Below are 16,978 nucleotides of genomic sequence, written 5' to 3'. Positions count from 1 at the left end.
AAAGTAACGTTTCACTTATCAAGAGCATGTTTATACCTCTTATGTAAGCACTAGTAAGCTAGTGCCCTCTGGTTGTTATTATCAACACCACTGTGTCTGAGTAGTCCGGCTCCTAATCCACTCACTTTCTAGTCTAAATAACATACTTATAAGAAACTACTGCTGCACAGATTTCAACAACCTGTTGCCGTATCCATGCACCACCAAACATGAATGCTATTGCAAGCTACTCCTATACAGCTAAGTGTCTTACAAAACAATTTTCTATCTTTTACTAAGGAAACTACAGGATGCAGTTTGGCAGTGTATACACTTTTATTATGGTACACATCAGTAGAAAACCTCATTCAAGTACAATCCATTTAGGCTGGCATGATTCGTTGAAGTGCAGTAGTTTGCTCAAATACCCCAATTTACACAGTCCAAGACACTCGTTCAGTGCAGCTCAATTGACTCAAGCCCCACCCTCTTTCCTTTACCCCCCCCTATCACAAGCGTTGCTTTCCTCAGTCAAGCTAAGAGAGGGTGGAGCTTGAGATGTATACATTTACTATTTCCATCTACAGTTTAGTATAAATTGCATCCACTTGGTTTTTAGGACCTCAACGTTTCCATGTCCTGATAAATCCTCTCTCTTGCAGGGGTGGCTGATTCATCATCGATCCAAAAGAACTACAAAACCCAGAGACGGAAGGCAGTGGTGCATCATGGGATGGTGATGGGTGGGGGTGGGTAGAGGGAAAGTAATTTTTACATTCTGTGCACAATATTTGTATTTGGCTGTTAATAAATCATCGGAAACTCAAAAGACAGAGTTGTCATGAATCTAAAAGTGGGATTTTGTTTTCACTCAGATTTTTAAAATATAATTAAACGTTTTAAAATTTGATTTATGTTCTGATCAAAAGTATACATGTAAAAATGTGCATGCTCGTGTATATCTGTATCCACAGGATGACACGTTAAAAGTATTTGAAATACTTTAAATCCAATGGCGTCATTTATTATGACTGAATAAACCATGCGTCATTCAGGTCTTCATTTTGTCCTTATGTATTTAAAATTATGTGATTTCAACTTTATATTCAGCATGTGAAACTACTACTTGACTCTGCTCAAAAAGGCACAGCAGTTTTATTTTTTATACAGTAGTTGCAAATAGACCCTTTGTTTCTTAAACGTCATCTTGCAGTCTCATCCCCAAAACATGCTCATGTGGTTTGGGTTCGGAAGCTAAGAGTTACTACCTACAAGCGGCATCACTGTTTATAAACGATACAAGGGTCTATACAGTAAGAACAGGATATCTGCAGGGTATTAAGTCAGTGTTCAATTCATAATTCTCAATATAAGGCCTTAAAATGTATTAAAGTGAGCTGTATGGAATGCGCAATAATTGAAATGGTTATGCCGCCAGTTCAGTGTTACTATGTTTTTTTTGTTTGTTGCTAGTATGGTTGTGAAATTGGTACTAAGTGGTATTAAAAAGATCTTTTAAGTGTTACACTTAACTTGTTGAAACCTGCAGATACCCCGAAGAAGACTGTGAAAACAGGGCCAGTATGGTGGAAGGCACATGAAGGCTGTGTTCCAAACCGGACACTTGTACATATGATTTACTTAAAATACAAGAGGATAATGTACTATATGGGGGCGACAGTGGCTCAGGAGGTAGAGCAGTCATCTCATCTGGTAATCCGGAGGTTCCTGGGCAGCGTGTCGAAGTGTCCTTGAGCAAGACACTTAACCCCTAATTTCTCCCGATGTGCCAGGTTGGCACCTTGCATGGTTGCCTCCGCCATCAGTGTGTGAATTGGTCAAATGTGAGGAACAAATTGTAAAGCGCTATATAAATGCAGCCATTTACCATTTATACGGTGGTTTTGAATCTTGACATGGCTAAATAAGTAGTTAGTTGAGAAAAAGTATTTACTTAATCCACAATGTCTATCATATACTTTGGCCTTAGAGCTGATCAATCAATTAAAAGTTTAAAGGCCCTGTAAGTGGAGTGTTTGGTCAGTAACATGGGTCTCCCAGTCCCTCCACCCGTCACTAAACGCAAAACTAATTTCCTGGTATCTCGTTTCCACTTTTATCCAATTAGGAGAGAGAAAACCCTAGATATCTTTACGTATTTCAAGAAATCTTGCCAAGCCATATTTTTTTTTACTGCTCTGGCAGATTATTTTTTACTTGTTTCAGGCTCATATTAGCTTAAAACTAGTTTTTATTTCTTGTTTTTGTTAGACCATTGTATGGAGTTCTCTCTCCTGATTGGAGAAAGTGTGCAGAGTGGAGGGACTGGGAGACCCATGTTACTGACCAGACAATCTATGGTGATCAGTGATTGCTGTCAGAATGTAGAGCTATTTTAACATGTAGACCACTTGTTTTCACACAAAAAAAGTGAAACGATAGAAATTAACCCATTTAGGATAAGGCCTGGTTTCCCCAGTTCAGGTCCAAGCTATTATACTATTAGTTAGGCTGAACTGCTCTCTAGTCAATTTAAAAAGACATTTTAGGAGCATGGTCAGTGGAAATCACTGAAAACGACTGTTCGTACTCTGAAACTCACATTTACACGTGTTCCTGGCAGCAACACCAGACAACTCACCACTGGTGTGCAAGACAGCCAGCACACAAGCTGGCTAACGATATGTTAAAAACAGAGGTCAGGCGTCCCTCACAAGTTCACTTTGCTGGGATCTTTTCTAGAAGATAAAAACAATCACACGTCTTTAAGTTTCTTAACAGGAGCTTGGTTTCTATTGCAGAGCAAAATAAAATTACCCCCCACTCCCCCCAAGAAATTTAAACTTCAGCACTGATTGGTCTAGGAAGGATGTGTTCCGTGTCATTTCCTGTCCCCATGGATACCCATGCTCCACAGCAGCGGCTGGTCCGTCGTCACGGTTACGGGCTTCCTGGGGTCTCCGGGGGTTGTGACAGGCTCGTACGTGTTGGAGGTGCTCACCAGCTTCCCAAACTGCAGGGTCTGCTTGTCTGGAGGAGGGGAGCAGAGCAGAGGACACTATGAGCGAGGGGACTGCAGGGTCTGCTTGTCTGGAGGAGGGGAGGCAGAGCAGAGGACACTATGAGAGGGGACGGCAGGGTCTGCTTGTCTGGGGGAGGCAGAGCAGAGTACACTATGAGAGGGGATGGCAGGGTCTGCTTGTCTGGAGGAGCAGAGCAGAGGACACTATGAGAGGGGACAGCAGGGTCTGCTTGTCTGGAGGAGGGGAGCAGAGCAGAGGACACAGAGAGAGGGGACTGCAGGGTCTTCTTGTCTGGGGGAGGGGAGGCAGAGCAGAGGACACAGAGGGGACGGCAGGGTCTGCTTGTCTGGAGGAGGGGAGCAGAGCAGAGGACACTGAGAGGGGACGGCAGGGTCTGCTTGTCTGGGGGAGGGGAGCAGAGCAGAGGACACTGAGAGGGGACGGCAGGGTCTGCTTGTCTGGAGGAGGGGAGCAGAGCAGAGGACACAGAGAGAGGGGACTGCAGGGTCTTCTTGTCTGGGGGAGGGGAGGCAGAGCAGAGGACACAGAGGGGACGGCAGGGTCTGCTTGTCTGGAGGAGGGGAGCAGAGCAGAGGACACAGAGGGGACGGCAGGGTCTGCTTGTCTGGGGGAGGCAGAGCAGAGGACACTATGAGAGGGGACGGCAGGGTCTGCTTGTCTGGAGGAGGCAGAGCAGAGGACACAGAGAGGGTGCGGCAACAAGTCTCAACACTAACTGTTTCAGGTGAAAGTAAGGAAATGATCCCTTTTACATTTGAACAGTTCAAGCTCTGAATGCAGACGACACTGGGCATCAGTGGGTCATTCAAACGGAGCAATTGGTACATTTGAATAGTTTTTATATGGTCAGAATTATTAGTTTATTCATCTTTGGATGGGTTTGTTACAATAATATTGTGACTCGACTAAGCTGAGGGATATTTGAGGCGAGATGAGGAGGGATAGCTTTGCCTTCATTTATGAAAACATTTCATCCCATTTTTTATTATTTTAATTTTGATAAAATAGAACAATATCCAGAAGGCCTTTTTTTTTTTTACCTGCTTAGGTATTGTAAATCAAGTACAACGATAGTCATCATATTCAACCTCATGGTAGTGAGATGTGATACGCAATGAAAATGAAACGTTTTAAATGACACTCAAATACTTATAATTAATGATTTAAAATGATAATTATGTTAGACTTATGACTAAATGTTTGCTTTTAGCATACATTTTAGATACAATTACAGTATGTATGGTGATTTACGTGATATAACTCCAAAAAAAACAAAACACAATATTATAAATATGATGAATATTGATACATTGCCCATACCTATATGGCCATTATACATTTTCAGATTTCAGATCTTAATGGACCACTCCAGCATTTTGGGAAATAACACTTATTTGACTCCTTCAGAGTCAGGCAACAGAGACAGACATATTGATTTGCAATTGCACAGCCCTGTTAAATATTCCATCCCACTGTACTGTTATTTTATTCTAATTAGTGTATATACTTGACCACATCGTGCACAATTGTACAGCCCTATTTTATTTCATAATTATAGTCTATTCTATTGTACTTCTATTCTAATTGAGTTTATATTCAATGTTTATCTTATTCTACCTTTTATTTTATTCTAACGTAATTGTCTGTCCGTTAATGTTGTGCCAAATGATCAAATCTAATTCCTTGTATGTGTAAACTACTTGGCAATAAAGACCTTTCTGATTCTGATTCTGAAGCCCCAGAGAGAGGTCCAGGCGCATGTTAGCCTAGCTTAGCACAAGGACTGGAAGCAGTAGGGAACAGCTAACCTATAGCTCCGTCAAAAAGAAGAAATACAACTTCCAACAACTCCAAAACTGACATACAGATACAGAACCGATGTCAGTCCTCTTGTCCGACTCTGGGGTAGTGGGGGAAGATGGCAAATAAGTGTATTTCCCAAAATTGTGGCGTGACCCTTTTAAAGTGTTGCGTACATTCACTATGGTGAAAGACATTAGAGGTTACGTACATTCAGGTGATGAATGACATTCGCACTTCAAACTATTTAACTGAGAATTCAATTATAGATTTTACGGACAGGAAAGGAATTAGGGTAATAAACAATTAATCTGCCAACTGCCAGTTATTCACTGCTTATCAGACCAAAATATTAAACGACTAATGAGAGTTAAGAGTGTGTCTTGTATGTCCTTGTATGACCCGGGGCTGGCGGTCCGCTGACAACCATATGCCTCTGAGTCTGTTGGACAGTTTTATTTCTTGGGCACTCAAGATGGTACCCTGGGTAATAATCAGGGGAGCCATGGAGAGTCCACACAGACACAGACACTGTCTCTCTCTGTCTCTCTCTGTCTCTCTCTGTCTCTCTCTCTCTCTCTCTCTCTCTCTCTCTCTCTCTCTCTCTCTCTCTCTCTCTCTCTCTCTCTCTCTCTCTCTCTCTCTCTCTCTCTCTCTCTCTCTCTCTCTCTCTCTCTCTCTCTCTCTCTCTCTCTCTCTCTCTCTCTCTCTCTCTCTCTCTCACACACACACACGTCACACACACACACCCTCTCTCTTTCTCTCTCACACACACACGCTCTCTCTCACACGCAGAAAAACTCCCTCAACAGGCACACACACACGCACGCACGCACAAGGTCTGAACGCACGCACAAGGTCTGAACGGCTATTATGCTTGACCACTGAGCATAATGCATCAACTTTGTGGCTATTGGAGGCCTAACAAATCCCTTGAAAGAGCCTGAAGAGAACCCTTCAAGGTGAGAGCCTTCTAGAAGAAAGAGCCTATTCTGAGTGAAGGAATCAGCACAAGAGTCGTCCAAGATGACGAGGCCTATTTGAAGAAGGAAAAATACGTAGTCACGAATCTGGCAAGTGATGATGTTCATGTACTTTTTTTTGTTGTTGTCATTATACAGCACAACGGAAATAAGTTTGGCATCCAACCAGAGTGCAAATGTAACAGTAACGTGCAATAGTAATATACAATGTACAGGTGATTAAACTGGATATAAAATATATAAATGAGTACTACTGAGTAATAGTGCTAATCAGATGTATGTATACAGTGATACAGTAGTATAAAGACACTAGGGTAATGCGTCATACTGGCCAGTGGTATATATTCAAATGTATTTCAGCGATTACATCCTGTCGTCTCAGGAGAGTACGAGAAGTGAAAATACGGTAAGGTATATCTTTCAGTATAACTGTATATTGTATAGTATATTGTATAGTAGTGTATATATGACTCATTACTTTTAATTCGTAAGTTTAGCATTGTATTGTATTTTATCTTAGTACTTTTTATCATGTCTATTTTATTATCTATTCTATTTTATTCTATTATTATTTTTATTTTTTGCACAATCAAGGCGGGCATGGCCACCTTCATTTTTTTTTAAATTTTTTATTGATTTTCTCCATGGTCCATACAAACAATATCTTGACGTCTCCATTTCTCTCAGCCTTCTGCAGTACAAATTGCATCAATTGTTAATAATTCTAAGTTACGGTGTAGAGGTACCAGTACATACTGTACATGAGGACCCACACAGTCAATAACATCCTATACTTATTTTTTTCTAGACAAACAAAAACAATAATAAAAAATAACAGATAACAAAATAAAATGTTAGGGTACATCTCCAATAAATCTGCATCTACCATAAAGCAAACAAATAACAAAATAATATGTTGGGGTGCATCTTCCTGACACTCAACTCCCTTTACACAAGGTTCACTTAACAATTATCCCGAATGGACATTTCTGTACACCTTAAACAAATGAAGATCGTAACGGTGTAATTAATGTACATTATCCATCTTTCCCATTTCTTCCGAAACTTATCCTGGTGCAACCTAAAAGAAAAAGTTATTCTTTCCATCTTAAAAATATCATAAATAATATCAATCCAATCATCCACTGTAGGAACCTTCATTTCACTACATGTCTCGTGTATGTATGTGACGAATAAATCTCTTGAATCTTGAATCTCATAACCGAAGAAACAAACTGGCCTGTTTGAAGCTAGCAAGGCCGCCTGGAAGGTTACCGTCAATGCTGTTTGTTTACAAAGGGCAGGGCCTGGTCAATTCTGTTGACACAACATACCATAGGCTTACGCTTAGTTCACAGTGTTGACTTGCGAGGAAACTTACCTTCCGACTCATGATGATGTGAGATGGAATAGAGGAATTGTATCTATTAATTATATTTATCTATTTTATTATTTATTCTATTTTAAGATTTGCACTACATCCATACCTCATTTTTGCATTTTGCATTTTTTAAAGTTAGCATTTTTGTACGTCATTGTCTGCATTTTTACTTCATTGTACTTTAGTTTGTATATTGTACATTGTATATTTGTTTAGTGTTGGGACTTTATTCCTCTTTTACTTTTTTTACTGTATGAATCACATTCTCAGGGCCTCATACAGAACCAAGCATTTCACTGTAATGTACATGTACTTTATACGTGACAAATAAAAACAAACTTGAACTTGAATAATATATATATATATTTTCTTTTTCTTTAAACAATATTTTTATAACTTGAATAATAATTTAGACTAATTGCAGCCCCCCCCCCCCCCCCCCACATCTACAGTTTGTGCTGCAGTTCTGAAATCTTCTGCAGCACAGGTGGTGTTGTGATGCCTTCTGCCAGCTGGTCATAATGCCACCGTGATATAATACAATAGCTGTGCTCTTTGAGCTGCCAGCGTATGTCACAACACCACCTGTGGTGCCTCCCAAAGAAGGTAATAGAGTTACAGTCAAAAACAAAAGTTAAACAAAGTTTTACTAGTCTGTGTATGTATATATATATATATATAAATATATATATATATATTTCATTTAATTTCAAACCTTTATTTAAACTCGAAAGGCAACTGAGGTTTCCCTCATTTACAGTCACGTCGAGTGTACATACAGAGTTAAGCAAAACATAGAGTTAAGCAAAAAAAAAGGCATATCAAATCACAGAGCATATACGAAGTAAGGATAACAATCAAGAAAAACTTTTGTTCAACTTGAAGGGTGGAGATCAATGTTTTAAACTCTGCAACAGGGGAGAATCCCAAGCTTTAAGGACTGTTGGAGGTCATTCCATGAGCTAGGATATATACAAACAAAGTATAGTATCTTGAGTCAAGGCTAGATTCACTTTTCTTTATATTTAACATAATAACCTGTGATTAGTAGGAAGAGAGTTGTCGAATCAGTTTTCTTATCAGTCTTGGCCTATGGTGATGTAATGTATAGGCATGCTGCGGCCTCAACCCTTAAATCCTTGGACTCTGTCTGTCACTCTGCCCTCAGATTCATCACTAATGATAGATACAACACTCATCACTGTGTCCTTTATGAGAAGGTTGGTTGGTCCTCGCTGATGGAGAAACACAAAAAACACTGGTATTTGTTCATTTGTAAGGCTCTTATTGGTAAGCTACCTCCTTACATCATTATTGGAACAGAATGTTGGAATCTATGGAACCCGTTTATGTATGTATGTATTTTAATACCCTATTCCATCCAGGGAGCCTGCTGTTATCATAGGGAATTAGTCTGAGATCGCAAAAGTCCAATACCACCGCCTGGTGGTATGTGGCCGGTATTGCACATCCTTTGAAACATTGAGTCTTTGGCTGTGATATAGGTCCGGGCGGACTATTCTTAGTGTAGCGGTTCTAATGCTCGGATTGAGAAGAAACAATTACTCCCATGGTGGATTCTGTGTTGGATTATGTTGGCGGAACGATGGACATCAATACTTGGAATGGCGATCAGATAATTAGAATATTCTTTTCGGAGTACATCCTAGTCAAGGTAAGGGCTATATGGTATCAATCTTGCGTTGATCCAATAATGTTTTCATTGCGATCCGAGCGTATTTGTGTAACGCTACCCCATAACGTATTCCGTTGGTGACGATCAAAGCATCGACAAACGACCCCCCCCCCCCCCCCACCCTTTCATGCATTCATGATGGAACATAATACCGATTGTATGAATTTGTAGCGTGTGTAGGGACAAAACGCCAATGCATTTATTTATAATACACGTTGCGGCTTATAACCAGCCTCTCAGGAATTGGCCCGGATCATTCCGAAATAACACTCATATTCACCACGGTATAAAACGGGAACGTATGGATGGAATTTTTTTTTCTTTTTTTGCATCTTGACCGGAAGAAACCCAGTGTCAAATTACTATAGTATTGAATCCATGGCTATAATATAGAATATAGATTCTACAAACGAGGTGACCGTTCCCTATCTATCTAGTGGTGGCCTCGCTACAGACGGCTGCGGCTAATAGCTGGCACCCAAAGTGTTAAGGTGCCCTGAGATTGCCCGGAACAGGGTAATATGCATTTTGCTACAGTATGATGCCCCTCTAGCTCATGGAATGAACTCCAACAGTCCTTAAAGCTTGAGATTCTCCCCTCTGTTTCAGAGTTTAAAACCTTGATATATCCAACCTTTGTCAATCAAGTTATACATGTTTTAATTGATTTGTTATCCTTACTTTTGTCTCGTCTTATTAATATTGTTATGACTTTATATGCTGTGTGATTTTATATGCCTCTGTATATGTACACTCGAAGTGACTGTAAATGAGGGAAACCTCAGTTGCCTTTGGAGTTCAAATAAAGGTTTGAAATTAAATAAAATTAAATAATGAACGGGTTAGTGTTTGTGTTTTTTTCCGTGAGGTCTGACAGGACAGCAGCTGGCTTGAGGCCTTATCAACAGTGCCCTCTATAGTCCAAATTGTGAATTTCAGCAGGTCATGTTAAAAATGGATTCAATGAAAAACATTACATTTCTATTACAATTATTTAATGAAAAAAATTAATACATGTTGTGTGGATTTAAGCTGATTCTGTGTTGTTGTAATTGTGGGCTTCTGACTTCATGATTACACCACAGAGACGATAAACACAAGTCAGCATCATGTCGTGTTGCAGATGAGGATTATTATTATGACCGTTTAAAAAATAATTTGTACGCTCTCTGTGTTTTAACCGTGACTGAAGCCTACAGTATAGCAATAGAGCATGTCGCTCAGAACAATACCGTCTAATTTCATGACTTGTAAGAAGTACAGCTATTGTGTTGTATCATTGGGATTAGACATACATGGATGCATTCTTCGGAGGAGACTAAAGAGGGCCATTCAATGCAACAAACTGATTAAGCGACCAGTTGAGGATCCAACATGTGTCTTTCCACACACAGCATTTGATAATTGCATTGTTTGAACATCCTTCAGGGCTGACAAATCGAGCAAAACATGAACAACAACAATAGCATTTTTTCTTCCTTTGAATTATTATTAGTCTCTTTTTAGTGAATAATCATGCTACCGAAAACATTGCCAATTTCATTCTTCTCTCTCCTCCTTTAGTATATCTTTTTGTAGACCTTTTGTAGACTGTTCAATACAAAAAAATAACTCTCTCTCTCTCTCTCTCGCTCTCTCTCTCCACTTCAAAGAGCCGAGAAGCAGGCGTGACGCAGTGTGAGTGGAGTCTGACTGTGTCAAAGTGGAAACCCAGAGTAGATTCCTCGCGGCACAGTGAGTTTCACGGGGCTCTCGGCAACAGAGCAATGAGTGTTGTCAGGGGGGGGGGGGGGGGGGCACTGGGAAAATAGAGTGATGTCTAATGCTAGGTTATGGATAGTAGGGTGAGAGAGAGAGAGAGAGAGAGAGAGAGAGAGAGAGAGAGAGAGAGAGAGAGAGAGAGAGAGAGAGAGAGAGTGTGTGTGGGTGAGTCCCCACAGTGATATGAAGTGAGGTGAGGATCTCAAGCTTTAAGGACCGTTGGAGTTCATTCCATGAGCTAGTGGCATCATAACAAAATGCAGATTTACCCTGTTCCGAGCAAACTCAGGGGACCTTAAGGACCAGCCAGTCACTAGGGCGCTATAGTTTTCTCTGAGTAACACTGGGAAAATACGGTCCTCCACCACTGCATATAGGTGTTGTAATCCCGGGCGACAGTGGCTCGGGAGGTAGAGCAGTCGTCTGGTAATCCAGAGGTTCCCACTCCTCCCGGGCAGCATGTCGAAGTGTCCTTGAGCAAGACGCTTAACCCAATGAGCAGGTTGGCCCCTTGCATGGTTGCCTCTGCCGTCTGTGTGTGAATGTATGGGTGAATGTGAGGAACAAATATTGTTGTAAAACGCTTTGGATAAAAGTGCTATATACAGTAAATGCACCATTTACCATTTAATCCTACTGTAACCTAACCTCTACTCTGGTATTTTATTGCCATTTATTTGACCCTGCCTGTACCTCCCCTCCCCTGTGCTGCCATCACACCCAAGGGGATTAACAAAGAAACATCTTTATCTTATCTTACTGCAATGTTTACAAACATTAACAATGTAAACAAACCCCAAAATACAGCAAATACTCAACTCACAGTTAATTAGTCTGGGCCCCGTTTCATGTACCTGGATAACTGAGTTAGCCGGATAACTTTAGCTGGATAACTGGGTTAGCCGGACTTTCCGGTTTCATGTACGTGGATTTTCCAGATCACCATGCCAACAGATCCAAAAGTTTGAGCCTGCTCGAAAGCAGAGTTCAAGTTCAAGTTAGCCCGATCACGCAGAGCCACGCCCCCGCAAAGAAGTGACAGCTCGTTTCCTGAAACTATTCCCACAGTCTACGATCTGCATTATACCATTCTGAATTACGTTTTTGTGCTCCATTCTTCCAGAGGGGGCTTTTGAAATGTAAAATAGACCCAAAATGCTGATATTAAATTCACTTTGTCCTAAATAATGCACGTTATATATACCGTGGCGACGGTGGCGCACGCTCGTGCGATGTACACAAAAATGTGGTTATTTTAATTGTAACTGGGATTAAGATGTCTGATGAGATGCGCTGTTTGACGGATTTGAGAAATTGAATGAGCCGTTGACGTCACATGAATGAATGAGGATAAAGAAATAAAACTTCATTCAAAATAAGGAATATTCTAAACACGGGTCTCTCGTTCATTAATGTATAAACAATGAATTTATCCCATCTGGCACAGTGGCCCAGCGGTAGTGCTCAAGCCTGCCAACCTTGCGACCCGGGTTCAAACCCCGGTGTTTCCAATATGATTTTTTTGAATATAATATTAATGATTATACGCCAAAGTAGCCTGGTTTTAAGTTAAAATATTATAAATCTACATGCATTGAGGATGTCATTCTTTATATAGCTCTCAACGTGCACCAAATTGAATTATTCCTATATTGCAAAAAAAAAAAGACGACTAGGGTCTTGAACCCCGGTCGTCCGTGTGAAAGTCAAAAGAACAACCCGTTAGACCACATTGGAGATAAGTTAAAGATTGACTATACATCAATCAATGGGCAAGAGGGCCGTATCGTAATTCTGTATAACAGTTAACTAATTCTTTTCGCTAGCAAGATCTCATTTGATTATTCAATCCAGCAGGCAAGTTTAAAGAAATATAATCTGATTGATTGAGGTAATGAGGGACTTAGAATTAGCCTATAGATAACGCATTTAACTTGTCGGCGAGGCGATTGAGCCATATTGCAATCTGTCAATAAAGTCTTAAATCAATTAATCAATCAATGCCGTTGAGAATCAGGGTCTCTGCCATCGATACGTGCTGGCTTTTCACCTAAAACGGCCGCGCGCATTTAGCCTGACTCGCAAGTCTGGCTTGAGTTAACGAGACTGAATCCACCTTTGTGAAACAGGAAAATCCCGGCTTCGAACATCGGGTTAACTGAAGCTGGATAATGGACATCTTGATCGACTTAGTTGAACCACGTACATGAAACAGGGCCCTGGTGTCTGCTGTTAGTCGTTGTATCAAGAGCTCAATCAATCAACTAGGCTACGTTCAGACTGCAGACAAAAGTGGCCCAAATCTGATTATTTTGCTCATTTAAAAATAATGGCTTAAGTTATTATTATTGAGAAATAACTTTTTTTTCTTTTTTCAATAAAAAGTTTAAAAACATAATTTAAGGATGAAGGCAATTTTACCAGGGGTGGGCAGCATCATGAAGAGATTACTTAGGCCAAAACATAATTTGTGTAGCACAAATCACATGGAATCTGATCTTTTCAATTCTGATTTGGGCCACTTTCATACGTGTTCCTAAATCAGATGTAGGTCTGTTTTTTTGCAATGCGACCTCACTCTGAACAGAGTTCATGTGACTTTTACGTCACTCTAGATTGACATTCATCACAATTTTCTACGCTCATCTTCTTTATTGTTCATTTGCGCATGTGGGTCAGTTCAGGAGCGTGACCGGTTCACACTGGAATCTGATATTGGCCACATTTAAAAAATAATGTGAACAGCCAAACAAAGAAATCAGATCTGAGCAATAAATCAGAATTCAGAACTAAGGCAGTTTTGCAGTTACAGTGTGAACGCAGCCCTAGAGAATGTCCTGATATTCTATTTCATTTTGTAGCGGGGGGAAGGGGGGCCGTTGTTTGTGTTTGGATCACAGGTTGGGCCATTAACACATTGGGTGCCATGCAGTATGCCCATCTTTACCACTCTCTGCCAGTGCTGTAACCCTATGGAGTGGCTCACCTTCTTTGCAGGGCTATAACTTTTAAAATATTATAGCTATATCGGCATTACTATGGCCCATTCAACATCGGGTATCTATCGTTCCGGATGTGGGAACGTTATATTTTTCCATTCATACATTGTTGTGTTAATACCGTCGAGAATATGAGAAAATTCTCATCCAAAAGTAGTAGATAGATAACAGGTCATACATGTAGGTATGTATTTGGTTATGTGGGTGGGTAGGTTTGTAGGCAGGTGGGTGGGTTGTTATATATTATTATGTACACAGTATATGCATGTATGTACTGTGTGTATGTATGTTTGTATTAACACAAATCTTTTAATGTATTCTGGTATTTTATAATATGCATATTTTTGTATTTTTGTATGTTTGATTTTATAAAACAGGGGACGTTCTTGATAAGCCTCTAGGCTTCTAACTTCTCCTTCACAATCGTTATAACTTATTATGTATTGTTTTTACTTCTGTTTAACTGTGTTAATAAACAAACAAACAAACAAACAATACCGTCGAGAATATAAGTATGTTTTTAGACTGTATAGCAGTCATTCCTAGAACGCGCGTTATAGGCCTCGACGTGTATTATACATTATCGATTGGCGTTTCGTCCCTATACACGGTATATAACAATTTTCAAATGCATATGATCGCTATACATTATGCTCCATCATGCATGAAGGAAAGGGGGGGTGGGGTCGTTTATGATTCCTTGATTGTCACTAACGGCTTTCTTTAGTAAGACACCATACGTTGATCGGACAGATTGCAATGAAATAAATGGACAATCGAGCTGGAAATAACGTTAGATTCCTCTTACCTCTAGCCGATGCGTCTGGAGAAAAAAAATTTCAATTATTTGACGTCGATCTGCTAGATCCATTTTCCGTTTGTATGACGCAATAAACGCCGAAAGCATATTGATTCTTGCGTCTCGAAAGCGATCCAATGCACTCGAGGTGTGTATATTGATCAACGTAACAACATATCTCTGGCGGAGCTTTTTCCCCGATGCACCGAGCGCCACTTCCGGTTTAGAGTGGAGTGTAACTCACCCAAAATCCACCAGGTGGCGGTATTGAGGCATTGCAATATCAGACAGGGTCCAGCTGGCTCCCGGAGGCTTCCTGGATGAATTATGAATGCCAATAGCGTATAAAATAAATAACGATCATAACAACTCGTTGTTGGCACTCAACGCATGGCGGTCAATAACGAGTATACTCGTTATTGGCAATTAATGTGTTAAGGGAATTAACACCAATAATTGTTTTATTGCGAAATTACAAATCATCTTATTACCACAAACGGTTAAGTGCATTGTGCGGGGGAAGTAACAATTTACTTGTCAACCCTCTTGTTGAATCTGAACAAAGACCACACGGTGTGCAGTGCTCAAACCAACCACTGGGGGCAGTATAACCACATGAAAATAATCATACTAGTCATAATGTGCTTTAAACAGATGACGCACAGTATAGTCTATGGTTTAGTAACACATTCTCTCTCCCTCTCTCTCCTCCTTTAGTATATCTTTTTGTAGACCTTTTGTAGACCTTAAGTAGACTTTTTCTTCCCCCACTGTCCAATACAAAAAAATAACTCTCTCTCTCTCTCTCTCTCAGTAAACATACAAGGTCCCACACAAACACACCTGCAAACACATACATACTGTGGCAACCCCAAGCCACCCCTGGGCTTGGTGATTGATGGGCGCTACGTGGCGACCCAATGGCTGGGCGCTGCCCATGTTTGGGCGTCCGCTTCCGGACGCACCTGTCACTAGAGACCCATCAGGAGTGATTAGGTGATTATCGAATCACGGCGCGGTGCGCCTGTTGGGGAGGGGGGACTTAATGGAGCCGAGGAGCCTCCTCTTAGTCCCCCGTAGCAGCGCAAGGCGAGAGGCCACAGAGCGGAGACGCCGCCCGGCCGACAGATTACCGCCAGCAAGTGATCATTATTTGAATAGAAAATAAAGAGCATGATTTTGGGAACTGCAACCTGTCTGTGTGTTGTTTATTCTGCCACCCCTACACCTGGAATTGCCACAGTGGTGGAGATTGCGGGCATAGTCTACTGGCAATCAGGGGTGCGGAATAAACAACAATAGACTTTATCGAAGTAGAATAAAAAAAAAAAATATATATATTTAATAACGAAAAGAAGCATGGATGCGCTGGTGCAGCAGCTCGTACAGGCGAACCTGGAACAACAGGCCCGGCACGAATAGGCCCTGCAAGAACAGAGGAAACAGACGGGGATGATCCACGCGGAGCTCCAGCGGATGGCCTCTCACCGGCGGGACGAAGGGGCCGCAGGGACGCGGCCTAACCCCGGGCGCTTCATCCCCAAGCTGACGGAGCAGGAGGATGTAGAAGCCTATCTTCTAGCGTTTGAGCGCACCGCCGGCCGGGAGGGCTGGCCAGAGGATGACTGGGGGGGACTGCTGGCCCCCTTCCTGTCGGGTAATGCGCAAAAGGCCTACCAGGACCTGCCACCGGAGCAAGCCGAGAACTACACTCGGCTAAAGCAGGAGATTTTGTCCCGTTACGGCCATAGTCTGCAGTCCGGTGCGCAGCGGTTCCATGACTGGGTGTATGACGCACAGGCCTCCCCGCGCTCCCAGATGCACAACCTAGTCCGCATAAGCCGAGCCTGGCTAATGACCGACCCCGGAGGGCCCGCGGTCTTGGAACGGATTGTTATGGACCGCTTTGTCAGAGCCCTCCCTTATGACACGAAGAAGCAGGCGAGTCAAGCGGACCACCACTCCGTGGAGCAGCTAGTGAATATTGTGGAGGCCCACCAGGTAACGCGGGACTTACTCAAAGGGGGGCGAGGGGAAAAGCCAGAGCGGCCAAGAACAAGGAGGGGTCCCGACGAGCCCAGCCCAAGGGGCCGGGTAGGGAACGCAGGTGATCCCTAACTACCAGCCTCTGCATCGCAGTGTGCCAAATGGGGCTGAACCAGCGTTATGACACTACCCGAGTCCAGGAGCGCTACTGCATCTTCGTCGGTGACGCGTACGGGTAAAAGGGTCGCTGATGTTTCCTTATGGGCCCAACAGGCTGCGCCATAATTGCACGTCTTTCCGCGGGGGTCTGAAGCTGCCGCCGATGGCATGGACACATCCCGGCCTGGGCAGATCACCCTGACAACCACCAAGGGGGTCTGCTCGATGACAGCCGGCGTGATACCCAACCTGCCGGTAGCGCTGCTGATTGGTCGAGACTGCCCCCTGTATCTCCAGCTGTGCTCAGCCGTCATCTCCCCGTGCACCCCACCCTCCACGGGTAAACCGAGGAAGAGGAAAGGATTACGTCAGCCGAAGGTGTGTGCTCTGA

The 16,978-nt window shown here is 42.1% G+C and overlaps 1 protein-coding gene across 3 annotated transcripts in view; it reads right to left on the bottom strand.

Annotated features, from left to right (window-relative positions):
* Positions 1-642: 642 nt before the first annotated feature.
* tpk1 (thiamin pyrophosphokinase 1) overlaps positions 643-16,978 on the bottom strand; it is a 318,684-nt gene continuing 302,348 nt past the window's right edge. For 2 of the 3 annotated variants that reach the window (XM_084325680.1, XM_084325682.1), the window contains one exon: positions 643-3,009. In XM_084325680.1, coding sequence (XP_084181806.1) covers positions 2,861-3,009 — 149 coding nt within the window. In that variant the 3' untranslated portion in view covers positions 643-2,860. The remainder of the gene's footprint in view (positions 3,010-16,978) is intronic. The other variant, XM_084325681.1, reaches the window with a different exon arrangement.

This window comes from Notolepis coatsorum (genome assembly GCF_963971535.1).
Source record: "Notolepis coatsorum genome assembly, chromosome: 12".
In the NCBI taxonomy this organism is placed as follows: domain Eukaryota; kingdom Metazoa; phylum Chordata; class Actinopteri; order Aulopiformes; family Paralepididae; genus Notolepis; species Notolepis coatsorum.
Note: the sequence above shows the minus strand (reverse complement) of the source record. Positions and strands in the feature narration are given on the sequence as shown.